At 29.6% G+C, this 14,630-nt stretch overlaps 1 protein-coding gene across 3 annotated transcripts; it reads right to left on the bottom strand.

Annotated features, from left to right (window-relative positions):
• Window positions 1-2,492: 2,492 nt before the first annotated feature.
• LOC114162303 (acyl-protein thioesterase 2-like) lies at window positions 2,493-8,006 on the bottom strand. 3 transcript variants are annotated; one of them, XM_028046139.1, is made up of 10 exons: window positions 7,829-8,006; window positions 7,023-7,111; window positions 6,771-6,885; window positions 5,764-5,800; window positions 5,300-5,369; window positions 5,016-5,120; window positions 3,889-4,039; window positions 3,674-3,756; window positions 3,010-3,103; window positions 2,493-2,923 (listed from the first exon to the last, which is right to left on the bottom strand). In XM_028046139.1, the coding sequence occupies exons 2-10, from the start codon at window positions 7,051-7,053 to the stop codon at window positions 2,833-2,835; spliced, it is 777 nt and encodes a 258-aa protein (XP_027901940.1). In that variant the 5' UTR covers window positions 7,054-7,111; window positions 7,829-8,006; the 3' UTR covers window positions 2,493-2,832. The 3 variants fall into 3 exon arrangements, with proteins under 3 accessions (XP_027901940.1, XP_027901943.1, XP_027901941.1); XM_028046142.1 differs by lacking the exon at window positions 7,829-8,006 and adding an exon at window positions 7,412-7,533; XM_028046140.1 differs by lacking the exon at window positions 7,829-8,006 and adding an exon at window positions 7,340-7,438.
• Window positions 8,007-14,630: the final 6,624 nt, after the last annotated feature.

Below are 14,630 nucleotides of genomic sequence, written 5' to 3'. Positions count from 1 at the left end.
TGATGCTTGTGATGATCTGAAAATATATTGTATGTGTTTCTGGATGAATTTCAATTCTTGCATGCAGCAGGAGCATGAGAGAATCTGCTATTCTCGCCTAGGTGAGAATCTCTAGCCTAAGCGAGAGTCGCAGAGAACTCCTCTTTGCCTCTGCAGGAGTTGTCGCTTAAGCGAAGCATTTTGCCTAAGCGAGATAATAGTCTTAGATGATCATGGATTAACCTTGTGTGTGGTTGGGTGATAACTCATTGTATCTAGACTCTGCAGAGTTTAGAAACCAACACAGATGCATAATTCCTTTAGGATTTTATATCAAATGCATAATCCGGATAATTGAGTTTGAGGGTCTTGCATTTTTTGCCTTCATGCCTTGTGTGTTTAAAAATATGCTTGTATACTAATATGATGAAAATTATTTTATCTCTAGATTACCCTTCCTCTTTGTGTCTGTGTTTCTGTTTGGTTTTTTCTTTTTGTGATGATCACCAAATCCTTGGTGTGAGTAGATGTGAAGACTCTTGGTGATCGTGACATTGGCGGGAAGCTACTGCGTAATTAGGCTTCCTAGATCCTTTATTGCTCATTCTTGAGCATTTCTCCTTGTATACTGTTATTCTATAGTTTCTTGTTTTGTGAACAAATTTTTAGTTTAATCTAATCTGTGTTTAGTTTATAATTAAGACATTGTGATGTGCCTTTCGGGTATTCCTTTTAATATATTATGATGACAGTAACAATTGATTATTATATACTTTCTGTCAATGTTTTTTTAAACCATATACATACGGGATTCTATTTGTTAGAATTATTCCATTAGATCGGTGCGTTACGATCTGATCTTCTTTGTAAGGAAACTTTTATTTTCCTTTTTGTTTACTTTTGTAAGAATAAATCTTAATTTTCATTATAACGAAATTTTACTTCTAATATAAGTTTTTTAAAGTTGCTTTTGAAAAGAGTTGCGTGAATTATCGATAATATTTCAAAAAAAATATTTGACTACAGTGTGAAAGGTGATGCTGTTCACATTTTATAATCGCATGCTTTAGAAGTACATAAATTATGGTATATTTAATATAATGAATTTTTCACTATTGAGGGTAAAGTAAATATCTCTTGCAATGGGATAAAGCAATTGTTAAAGAAGTAGAAATATATATTTTGTACAAGTAAAAATAATAATGGAATTTTTTCACTTTAACTCCTACAAAGAAGATTCTTCCATCAAAGATAAAGAAAAATAAGACTTAAAAGTCGTTAAATAAGTTGTGAAACCAAATTTCGTAATTATTAATTAGTACATTTCAGTTAATAAAAGTATATTAAAAAACGAAATGTTGAAATATTTCTCAAACAAAAATCCTAGTTTAGTGTATGTATTCAAGATTTTCGATCGTTTGATAATTGAATAGGTTTTCTTGAATGGTGGATTTCTTGAATGGTGTAATAAATAAAGAATGGTTCTTGTGTTATTTTATGCACATTTTTTTTAACATGCGTAATGACTCTCTTGGTGTTTGTAAACAAAGTAAGTGTATATTTGTTTTTCATAAATTTGCTTACGGGCCCATTTTTGTCCACATAAAAAGCGAAAATATTTAAACTTTTTTAAGAAGAAAAAATATGTTAACTTATTAACATTTAAGTGAAAAAAAAAATCCTTTTTAAACCAAATAATTTTCCGAAAACTTTTTTTTTGGGGTGCAGCAAGAAATTTGATAGGGTGCAGGAAGTCCTTGCCAATGATTAACAGCATAGAATAACACTGTAACTAGCCAAGTATCTCTTTTGGGCCAAACAAATGCGATACCATAAAGACTTTTTCTTTCTGTACCCCTATCACTACTACCTGCACCCTGCACCCTTCTATTAATATATGCGGACTAAAATATCCTCCTCCTAAAAAGTTCATTCCATACCACATTTTGAAAAGTTTATCTTAGAAAACTCTTTCCAAAAGGTATCATGTTTTAAAACGTTCATTCCAAAAAGATTGTTCCGGATTATATTTTATGTATTTCAAAAAATTTGTTTCAGTAATCCTATTTTGAAATTTTTGTTCCAAAAAACTCGAAGATTATTAAAAGAAGTAATCCGGAAGTTTCTTTAAAAAAAGTAAAATGTTATTTTTAAAAGTTTGGTGGTGCAGCTAGAAAATATGGGAGTACTATCATAAATAACCCATTTTTCGATTTAGTTTTAGTTTCAACTAATACCCATAAAAGCCCATTTCAGTTTGCATCTCATATATGATAAAAAAACGGGTGTTTCTTCCTGCACCCATCAAATTTCTTTCTGTATCCCATTTTGCTTTCTGGGACATAATAGATCAATTCGAGAAAATGTTTTCCAAAATGCATTTACATAACTTGGATAACAGTCAACATTGATTTATTCCAAACATCTTATATTCAATGGATTTACGATAAAAGTAAAAAAAAAAAATTATGAAATATTTACTCTTAACAATTCACATAGCTCAATGAAGAGAATTGGCAAACAAAATAGTTAACCTAATCATATCTGCTTATAAAATTAGAGTTTATTTAAGACAGCATATGAATACAGAAAGCAACATACATATCCATGCCCAAATGAAAAGTAAACAAAATTTGCTGGATGTAAAGGAAACTATCCATGTCCTTCCACCAAAGCACTAAAGTTTAAGAACATTTATTGAGTAGCATGAAAATATAAAAGAGAGAAGGAAGCAGCTATACCATAACCAATATACCCCCACCACACACCACTATCTATTCTATAGCGCCTCTTTCATTCGCCTAAATTAAAAACTATGTTTTTATATTTGTCACCTCATTCAACTTTTCTTCTCTAGTTCAACCGAAACCCCTCCAATCCCAGATTTGAAGTTAGCCACCTGCATACTTCATCAGTCTCTTCAGGGACTGTGTAGTGACCTAACCTGCAGAACAAGAATAAGCTATTCATTACACCAGTGTCATCCACAAATATGATAAGTGATAGACTAAGCAGCACAAAGCAGAATACCCATTGTAGCTCCTAAACATAAGATTTGGGAATCCTGCTGAACTTAAGGCCATTGCAGACCTCTCTCCGTGTTCATATGCAACCACATCATCACCTGCAAAAACAATTCAAACTTTGATCAGGAATAAATCAGAACTATGCTGCATGATTCAAGATTTTATCGTATGACTTCAAAATCTGAACTTCAACAGATAATTGAAGCAAAGTATATTGCGGAAACTTGTACAAGCTCGCATACATGATGTAAAGAATGAATACTATAGTTTTGTTAGAAGTTCAGATAATTCATAGAAACCAGAAAAATTTGTCAAAAAGTTGAATCAAATGAAGATCTTGACTTGGTGAAATCAAGAAACGGTGAATTTCAGACTGGTGATTGCAACATGTGATAAATCTGTACAAACTCGAGCAAAGAATTCTTCAAGTGAAAACTGTTCACTTTCAAAGTCAGTATTAAGTACAGCCTACAGGTCAAGAGTTTTGACAGTGACTCCTACAAGGCATTTCCTCGATATAAATGTATCAAGGAGATGTTTAATTTTGAAATATTGATTCGAAAAACAAATATAGTACGCCTCTGAATGGAAACTGGAAAGGAAAAGATTCCCAAGAATAACAATTTGAACTTTTAGCTATAATGATAAAGGATAGAACTTATGAATACCTTTTCCATGGCAGAGAAATAAGGGCAACGATGCTGCACGCCTTATGCCATCACGTGATTGTTCAATTTGGTTCTTCAAGGTCCTGGACCAATTAGAAGCTTCTAAGTTGATTACATAATGTATAGCTTAAGGAAAAGGAAAGGACATTATTGGTGGATGTGTAATATTAGTAGATCATTTACATATTCACTATGGCAAATGGTAGAAACCAAACCTTGAACAAGGAAGCCAGCCACTCAAAGAAACTACAGCACTTAAGTTGATAGGGTAAGTGTTTCCATTCCTATAGTGCCCCAAAACATGGCATGTAGCTGAGTAAAGTGCAGTTGCAGCACCCATACTGAAGCCCCCAATACCAAGTTTGACTGCACAGTTAACAGCAGAATTTAAAGTAAATTACAAGCAACTTGAATTTAGTTCAAACATTCCCACGAATAAAATATAAATGTATAACTAACTGCCTTCACTCAATATGCATATTAAACTAAACACCTTATTGGTTGCAAATGTGAAAGGTTATTTCAAAGGCTCGGGTATGGACTAGTAAGCTTGCAACTTTTCTAGTTCTACCAGCATACCAAATTCTGTGCGGATAAATACGAAATTGAGAATAGTTTTCTCCTGCTACTTAAACAAATGATTGTGGTGCTTATTATTCCTGGATGTACTAACAAGGAAACAGTGAAAAGATAAAATAAGTTGTTTTCCTTACTAAAAAAAAGCTCTATCCCTGTACAATACCTTTTCACCCCCAACAAGTATGCCTGTAATTAGACAATACTCACAGAACCAACACTTGCCAAAGAATGCTCAATAAAAGAATATAGAGAGGATAAACCTGCTGATTACTTCGGTAATCTTCAAATATTTCTGATAATTTCATTGAACACTTCTAAAATACAGGAAAACCCTTTACTTTCACTTTACACTGTCATGATCAATAGCTCACTTCATGTTCCCATCCATATATGGCTAAGGAGATTGTAAAAACATAGATTAGGGGGGTTTATTCTGTATTTGCGATCTTAGCACCAAGTATCATGTTTTCCATGATGCCATTTCCTATTATAGATCTAGTTAATGCAGTGGATTGAGAATGGATCCTCTCATGTTCAAATTTCACACCACCAGGTCATGTGCAAACTTTGTGTTAATCTTCACATGATAGATATTGAATAACTGGGGCCCTATAAAAATTAACAAAGAGAGAGACACATACAAAACTGGTAAATGGCCTATTATAATGTCAGGGATCCTTTCCTATCGTGAAATATACCCTTGAGCAAAAAATAAATGCCAGATCATATCAATGGGTTTCTTAAGTGATCATGGAAAACCTACTGTTAGGAGGCTCTGTTGACAAAAGATTGGCAACATGTGCTGCAGAAGCATCTAAACCCTCCAAATCAATAGGAGCATCTTCTGAAATCTCCCCAACATCAAACCCTGGTAGAGATGCCTCAATCAAATTAGAGTACTCTTTACAGTTAAAAAGGAGGTGGCATTATAGTTCTACATCGAATATACTGCAGTGTATAAGCAAATTTTGAAGAGAAAAGGAATATGGTAAACGAACAATGGTGTTTGCAAGTGAATTACGTATAGTTTCAAGCATTGAATCTTACAAGCAGTGCAAGGAAATCCACCAAATATAGCTACAGGCCGTGTAGGAGCAGTTGGGCAGATCCATTTAATCTGCAACATAAATTACAAGAAAACAGATGGTGACTGATTGAGTAACAGGAGCCTATTTGGATGAGCTTGTTTATAAGTGCCTTTAAAAGAGAAATGTAAGAAAATAATTGAAATTAGTCTTTTTGTAAACTAAAACTAGTTTATGCATACGTTAATTTGTAGAACCTTTCTCATAGTTTATCTAACTTCTTATTTTTAACACATGCATAAACTAAATTTAGTTTATGAAGAAGTCACATTTATCTTTTACTTCTAATTTCTCTTCCCTAAAAGGGCATATGCAGAAGCTCGTTCAAGCATCCCAAGTGCTTTCCAAAATTGCATAGTATCATGTGGTGCAACATCAGATGTACAGTAACTACCGAAAAAAATTCCAAAGTTGGCTTATTCTTACATTTGGAAGAGGAAGAGATTCCAAGAGTTGGGACCAGCTGCAAAACAAAATAAAAGTCCAGTTTATTCACCATAGGCTAATCTGGAACTTGTGAAGTAGCTATAGAATACAAACAAGTAAAAAAATTCAGGACTATTTATATGCTAAGGATTATGCTTGAGCAGACTAAATACACATGAGAATTACATCACCCCTACCTAATTTTGGGCCACACGTTATAAATGGCATAATTTGCATTATATGAATACAGACACTAATCAACCTGATTTCAAATTCATGACGATCATGAGTTTATTACTTAAGCATTGGAACTATTTGTATCTTTGTTTGGTGATTAGTACCTACACGACTTTAAGTTTTGGTAACAACATAGCTAGTGAAGTGGTCCCCTTTCTATTTTTTGGCATATAAAAATCTCAGAGTCTAGGTTTCCTTTACTGCAAACTTTCAAGCTAGAAGATGAAGTAAAATGAATTTTATAATACCTTTTTGGTGGCGAGTACTTTTTATGTCAATCAATTGGCAAGAATCTCCCAAAAGAGGATATGGAGTCTAGGAACTTATTTAATAAACAAACTTCACCAAGATAGGACAACATATCAGCATTCCCTTACCCCCTCTCTTAAATTTATTAAAAGAAATCAAACCACCATTTCATTGAAAGCATATTCTCAAGCATGAAGAGAAGGTATCCACTCAACTGAGTCTGCCAATAGAAAAAAAGGAACAAACCTATACAAATATTAAAATTCCAAACATCACCCACTCCTAACTGTTCAACCATGCAAATTGACAGGGACGGTCATTGAGAAAGTACATGGCAGTTTATTGCTAAGTATAATGAGCTTTATTTTTCAAAATATAACCTTTTAATTCATTTGCCAACCAGCTCACAAAGAAGAAAACTGTTCACTTAAACAAATCTTTAGATTTATTCCAATTCTAATAAAGATAGCACTCCTCATTAAACCATATGACTGCATAGCATATTCATGTTATCGATATACCTCGAGCCATTGTCACCAAGGCCGTGTAGCCAAACTATAGTTGCCTGGTGTTTCCCTTTAGGTCTGACCACATGGGTCCTCCCAAACTCAAATGCCCTTCTAGAACTCCCACTACCTGAAACGTGGCAGAAATAAATTTCATTTGAAAAATGACAGAAATCCAAGATGATATAGTAGCCAGAAAGGTTCACTAGTAAATCAATAAACGCAGAGTTCAGGGAGATGGAATGGCAATGTGGAATAACAACTGACCAGAACTCATTGAGGAGCTGCTGTAGCTCATATTTTCTACTCAAACAGCTAAATGCTCAGGTCACTGCCACAATGCTTAAGATGAGCTTCTGCAATGAAGAGCACCAACATCAGCAATCTCTATTTATACCCAAATGGGAGGGATGGCAATGGCAAATAAAAATATGAATGAATCTGCATCTGCTACCCTGCTTACAACACTAGCTAAAATCTCGTTGAAAATTGACAGAAAGTGAAAAGCACTTGAGAAAAGGAGATAGAAACAGATGCAGCCAAAAAAATCTTCTTTTAAAAAAAAAAAAAAAAAAAGTCTTAACCCTTTTGTGAGCAAGAATCCACTATAAATGTAGCACAAAAATGCAGAGAAGGAGCCAAGGCAAGTATTTTACTTTGTAATACACAAAGAGAATAAGATTGGAGAATCTATTCTCATAGAAATTGAGTAAAGCGAGGAGAGCACTCGGCCTAAGACAACAATAAGAATATTTGGCTATTATAAAATCCATTTTTTTCAGCCATTTGCCATCTTGAATTTTCCAAAAGAAATAATGTGCAAAATAGCATTAAGTAAATGAAGTTGAAACCTTTACTTGCAATGATGTCATTCATAGTTGGTGGTATGAACTTGACGGTATATTTCTCTCGTTTATATGATAATATATTTATATACATATATATATATATATATATATATATATATATATATACACACACACCAGAATCTTACACACACAAAAAAGAAAAAGAAGATTGAAAGGTGAAAAGGAAATGGAAAAAGTGAGCAAAGTTTTGTTCTTTGCACAAACCTAAACAACTCTAGCTGGTGAGAAACAAACCCAAAAAAGCATTAGAGCTTTTTTCTTTTCTCCTTGATTTGTCTTTGTTGGCTTCTTCGTTCCCACGACTTTCCCCAGTTCTTATGGTTTTGTTACTTCTCTCTTCACTCTTCGCACTTACAGCACAAAGCCCCAACCATACATACATGCTTTTTTTCTTATAACCATTTGTCCACCAAAATACCCCTGATTTGATACCCATAATCACGTTCACACTTAAGGGATAATACTAGAATGGGAATGAGTTTAACTAAACTTCTTAAAAAAAACTGATTAAAGAATTGCTTATTTAGATTGAATTTGACTAAGATTATGTATCATACATGAAGTAAAATTGAGTCAACCCAATTTATTTCCATTGCACGTTAAATTTAATATTATGTTTAATTATGTCGTATAGAATTTATAAAATAAAACTATAACTAAAATATACCAGTATTTCAACTTATACATTGCATTAAATGATCGTTATGTAATTTAAATTCACAGTATTTTTTTTCAATATTGAAAAATATGATAAATAAATATTTTTGTACATTAATTATATTTTCAAGTTATGGTTGACAAAAATATTATGATATGAGATTAGGTTTAACTATTGATTTTTTATGTTAAAATTTATTTAGAAATACATTTAAAATATGATAGATCGAAAGGAATATACCACTCAAATATTTAAGAGATATTTTCTTTTTACTATTTACAAGATTAACGTATAAAGTGCACTTCTAGTAGCATTACTTAGTCTAAGTGGAATAATCCGCTAAATTTGAATATCTCAAAGACAAACTTTAATTTGAGTTATGTAGATAGGCAATAATCCGCTAAAAATTATATACATAATTATATGCATATTATATATATATATATATATATATATATATATATAAGTTTCAAATGTTTTTCTAAATATACCAAGATTTTTTTCAAAACCTAGCCTTTTCAAAATTAACTCCAAAATAGATCTTGCTACATGAGAATCTCTTTCATTATTGATATTGTTTATACTTTTAGTTTTTAAATAATAAATACGCTAAAAGTTTTGAAATGTATTTAGGGGTTACTTCATTTTAATATATATATATATATATATATATTAATTGTTAAATACATGAGAAAAGATAAATGTTAATGTAATGATGTCGAATGTATCTGTTATAATATATTAATCGTTTAAGAACAAGTCATTATACTCTTTACACGTGTGTGCATGAAAAGCATCACTCGCGCTTAGATGACTACAAGTAGGTCTTGAATCTGACTTCATTAATTATATATATATATATATATATATATATATATATATATATATATATATATATATATATATATTACCTTTTAAAAATTTATTTTGACTTAAATTTTGATACGGTTTGTGAGTTTTTATTTATTGAGAGATCTTTGCAAAATTGGTAGATTTATTTATATCATTTAGTCTAAAATCTGTTGATAATTATTTTTAGGCTTAAATACCTTTTTAGTCCTCATTTTCATAGTGTTTGTTGTAGATGATCATCATTTTCGTAATTCGTATTTTATTTGGCCATTTTCTGTAACGTCGTTTAAATTATTAATGGAGCATTATACAGATGGCACAGTTTGTATTAGGGTGTATTACGTGTACTATACATATTGGCTAATTAACGTTAATTTATTAATTTAGGGGAAATCTTGTAATTATGAAAAAATTTTCATTTTCGTCTTTCTTGAGCTCGGATTTGCAGAGGAAGCCGCTAATACTTGTCATTTCATCATTTATTACAATTGCAGTATTAGCTGTTTCCTCTGCAAATCCAAATTCAAAAAAGACGAAGATGAAGAAATTTCCCTAATTGCAAAATTTTTCCTAAATTGAAAAATTAACGTTAATTAGTCATATGTACAGTACACGTAACACAAGCCTAATACAAAGTGTGTTACCTGTACAATGCTCCGTAAATGATTTAAACGGCCTCACAGAAAAGGATCAAATAAAACCCGAATTGCGAAGATGAGGACCATTTTAAACATTGATAAAAATAATGATCATTTTAAACATTTTGTCAAAATGAGAATCATTTTAAACATTTTATACTATTTTTGTGATATTATATATATATATATATATATATATATATATATATATATATATATATATATATATATATATATATATATATATATATATATAACATACAACATAAGCGATTATTTATTTAACAGTAACTTTCGACGAGACTCCTAAACAAAATATAAGTTTATTCTTCAACAAAATTTATACAATGTAAACTAATTATTTATAGTTATTTTAAAAATTCATTTAAAAACATTTTTAATAATCTAATTCTTTTTTTTTAGTATTTCTTTGAATAATTGCTTAAGGTGTTGAAAAAAAATTCATAGATTCTTTTACATGGAGAAATAATAATGAAATATGAATTAATTTTTTATAAACTCAGATTATTTTATATAAAAGTGAATTGTTTTAATTTTAAGCGAATTTTTCTACAATTATATATATATATATATATATATATATATATATATATATATATGAGTTAATTATGATATATGAAAAATCTGTGAAAAAGAAATTCATCAGATGGACTTAATATTTAACGTGCTATTAAATAAAATTCTTATGAAAGTCAATACACAACATGTTTTTTTTAGAATGAAAGGGAAAAAAAAAACTGATATAAGTTGAGTTTAATGTACACTCAATCATAGATATTTGTCCAATAATCTAGTGTACTTTTTTTATCTCTATTAATGGCAATTGTCTAACTCATGTATTATTAATCCATTTTATGTCAATTTAATTAATTTTCTTAAATTTTGAAACTTTTATAATTAAAGTTGTTGATTTGTAAATAGAGTATGAAAAATATATAAGATATTAATTATAATAGTAAACTTTGATGTATTGATTTCAAGTATTTTGACGTTGATAAATGAATAAATTTTGTAAAGGAACTTGGAATGAAAACAGAAAAAAATAATAATAAAAAACATAAAAATTTGTGGTAATTTGAAGGAAGGTAATTGTTCAACGAAAATGAAGTTGCAAAAATTGAATGTATTATTGGAAGAAATTTGGTTACTGAAGTCAAGAAGTCAATTCGTTCAATGAATCTTTAAAAAAACACTTAATGTAAACTAGTTCATCCATAATTAGTAAATGCAACTCGTATTACTCTCGGTAGGAATTAAAATTCGGTATATATCATTTTGAATAGAGCCGTCAAAATGAGTTGAAACCGACGAACTAACTCGGTCTACTACAGGTTTAGGTCGAGTTGGGTTGAAAAAATTTTACAAAATTTTAATACGAGTTGATTTTTGACACAACGCACTCAGGTTGAATCCGTAGTGAGCCAGGTTGGTCCAACCTGCAAATAAAGGGTCACGTGAGTGTTTTTTGTTAAGTTGAATTTTACATTTGGGTCAAGTTAGGTTATTTTTTTAGCCAACACAAAAATAATTTGGTATTTTTTAATTTTAGTTTGTATTTGGATTGTATTGAAGTTTATTTAGATTTTAATTATAATTATAATTTAGTTTTGATTGAAAAAAAATTAAAAAAAAATTGTAGTTTTTTAGTTAAGTGAGTCCGTAATTCAACTCATTTAATCCACTAACCCGTGGTGAGTCGGGTCGGATTCGAATTTTTTTAACTTTTTAATAAATGAGTCGGGTTGAATTAGTTCACTAAATGATCAATCCGTGATAGGTCGAGTTGGACCAGATCAAGTTACCCGTTTCGACGATTCTAATTTTAAATATAGAATATATCTTGAATACATACATGGTTATGTAATCATCTGGTCATTATTATTTATTAGTAGACGAAATTAACTCTACAAAAGATCATTAGAGATATGAGTTAATCATTCCATATCATCACAAACTTTGACTTCTTCAGTTATTGATGACTCTTCTGGATCGTGATCTTCATACTTTAATCGTTACAACCGGAATTAGCTGCTTCTGCAGTGTTCCAAAACTGTGTCAACTTTGTGTATTTAGTTTATATTTTCCCAGTTGATAAAAAAATGTAATGCAACATTAATTTATAAGATAACAAAGGAAAATAAATATAAAAAAATGTCCATAATCAGCACTTATAAAGTCATTTTTAAGTTTTAATAAATATATTTAGTAATCTATATAAATCAAACTTTATTGTACTTTATTCTTATTATTGTCAATTATTGAATGAAGCGTAGAATGGGGGAGTTAATTCTGATAATTGACGAATTAATAATACTAAATTTGGGTTTCAGTTTGAATAATTAAAAACTAAATAAATAAATACAAAATCAAAGTTATCTTTCTTGGACTGATCTGATTCTGGAAGAAGGTAAGTAAAGTCTTTGATGTTTTTTAGATTTTTTAACTTAACACATTTCATACTATTGGTGATTTTATTCATTACTTTGAGTTTAGTTAAATTTGCTTTTGTGATGAATTAACTGGGATTAGGCATTTAACTTTTTACTTGAGGTCAGAATACTTTTAATTAAAATATTGAAAAAATGATTATTAATTGTCTCGGCAATTTCGTTGTCCATATTAATTATTGAAATAATTATCGATTTATTAAAAGAAAGGTACAAATTATACCTAAAGTACATTAAAGTGGGATGAACTTTTGTCGTTTTCTTAAACAGAAACATTCGATAAATCGACAATCTTCTTTTCAAGGTTGACTGTTTAAAAGCAACGCAGGTTTGGGCGCGCAAAAGGGATATAGATTTTGTTTTATTTTAATTTTTTACTATGGATTGCGAAATGAATTTGTAAATTCAAAAAGGTGATAGAAATATTAAATTAAATACATGAAATAAGTATTATTCTAGAAAAAGGTTATATATAAATAGATCACTCCTACAAACAAGGGTTTTTAAAAAGTGAAATTTTTAATTTTTAATTAATAACCTAAACTTAGTGGTATTAATAGTGTAACACAGGTGTATAAATAAAATAAAATAAAATAAAATAAAATAAAATAGAAACGGTGTCTGTGAACAGTTCGAAAGCAGAAATTCCAGCTAGTATATTGAAATGGTGTGTGTCGGGAATCTATAGATTTAAAACTATTATCACGTCGTTGATATTCTGTATGCCACTTACACAAGTTCCTTCAGAAATTTATTTTATTTTATTGTTCTCCAAATTATTTATAATTAAAACAACATTAATATATTGTTTTCTTTGTGAGTGGGTTAGGGTTGAAAAAGCTGTGAGGTAGGCTTCAAAAAAGTTATTACGGGATGTTGCTGCTTTGCTGTAGAATATATTGGATGTTGGACAACTTTTATTTCTTCCAAGAGTATATTTAGATTTATATATATACACGCATTCACTTTCTTTAAAACAAAAAAGTGAACACTTATAGTTATACATAATTTGATAATAAATTAATGTATTAAATATCTTTTTAGTCTTCAGGACCTAAAATACTTGAAATCGCAATTTATCTCTGTTTTAAATTCTGTTTTGATCTCAACATTTAAATATATATATATATATATATATATATATATATATATATATAAAATTATTTTAATTACATCTTTTTAATATATTAAATATATATTTTTAATTTACATTAAAACGAAATGATACGCAACCAAATCTAATCTAATTGAATTGAAATGACTATATTTTTTATTGTTAAAGTTTTATAACAAAATATATTAAAATTTTAAAATAAATTTTAATTTTACATCAAAATTTAGTGAATGAAAAAATATTTAACCCTAGATGAATTATAGTTTTAAGGTTTAATAAGTATTGATTTTCTCATTGATTTGAATGTTTTTAATTATTTTTTTATTTTTTTTTCTTAGATGTCAACTATTTTTTTTTGCCTATTGAAGATACTATATTTTAATTGAATATATACATGATGAGAATTATTTTGCCTATTAAGGATACTATTTTTCGTCAACTTGAAGACAAAAAGAAAATCAGATAAATTGTGCTAACTTGGAAAGAAATGAAGAGTGGAATACGAGGTAGTGGGGTGTGAAGAGAGTGAGCTAGAAATTTGGGGCGCAAAGAGAAGGGTGAGTAATATTAAAAATTCAAATATAAATTAGATAGTTTAAAGAATAAAAAAGTTGGTGTAAATAGAAAAACGATGTAGAATGTCAGCACGTACATGGATCGAGAACGCCTAGGAGGCACCGCATTACCCACAGTAGTGACAATATTTTTGGATAAATTAGCATAATACATGAATATTAGTGCTTGAGTGCCAAATAATTTAGTATAATAATTTCATTTATTATAATAATAACTATATAATAGTAAATTATATTTCTATGATAATAATATAGATAATGTGAATATTCCTCTCATTTCTCTCAACTCCGTCCCTTTCTCCACCTCAACTCAACCTTTATTTTCATCTCCTTCATTTGAATCTTCGCCTTTCTTGAAAGAGAGATCAAATTTGGAATCATTATGTCATCTTCAAATCAAATCGAACGTTTTCTTCCTTCATGTTGATTTGGGGTTGTGGTGCTAAAATTCTTTGGGGTTTCCTCCTCATCAAATTTGGAATACGTTTGAGGTTTGAGGCAAGGGGATCTAGATTTTTCTTTTAGATTTCAAAATAATAAATTATTTATTTTGGTATTTGATTGCATCTTGATGGGTTAGATTGATTAATTAGAGTGATTGTGTTGTTTTTGTTTTAGATTTTTGGTTTTTGGTTTTTGCATGCTGAAATGAGTGAAAATTTGTAATTTTATAGCGATAATTTTTAGTTTAAGCGATATCA

This window comes from Vigna unguiculata, chromosome 9 (assembly GCF_004118075.2).
Source record: "Vigna unguiculata cultivar IT97K-499-35 chromosome 9, ASM411807v1, whole genome shotgun sequence".
Taxonomy (NCBI): Eukaryota; Viridiplantae; Streptophyta; class Magnoliopsida; order Fabales; family Fabaceae; genus Vigna; species Vigna unguiculata.
This window is presented reverse-complemented; position numbering and strand designations above follow the sequence as displayed.

Bases quoted from the DNA above. Each gene is read 5' to 3' on its own strand.
- LOC114162303 (XM_028046139.1), bottom strand. From the start codon at position 7,053: ATGAGCTACAGCAGCTCCTCAATGAGTTCTG. The intron at 6,886-7,022 runs GTCAGTTGTTAT...GCCACGTTTCAG, and splicing joins CAGCTCCTCAATGAGTTCTG to GTAGTGGGAGTTCTAGAAGG. The intron at 5,370-5,763 runs GTAAGAATAAGC...TTTATGTTGCAG, and splicing joins AATCTCTTCCTCTTCCAAAT to ATTAAATGGATCTGCCCAAC.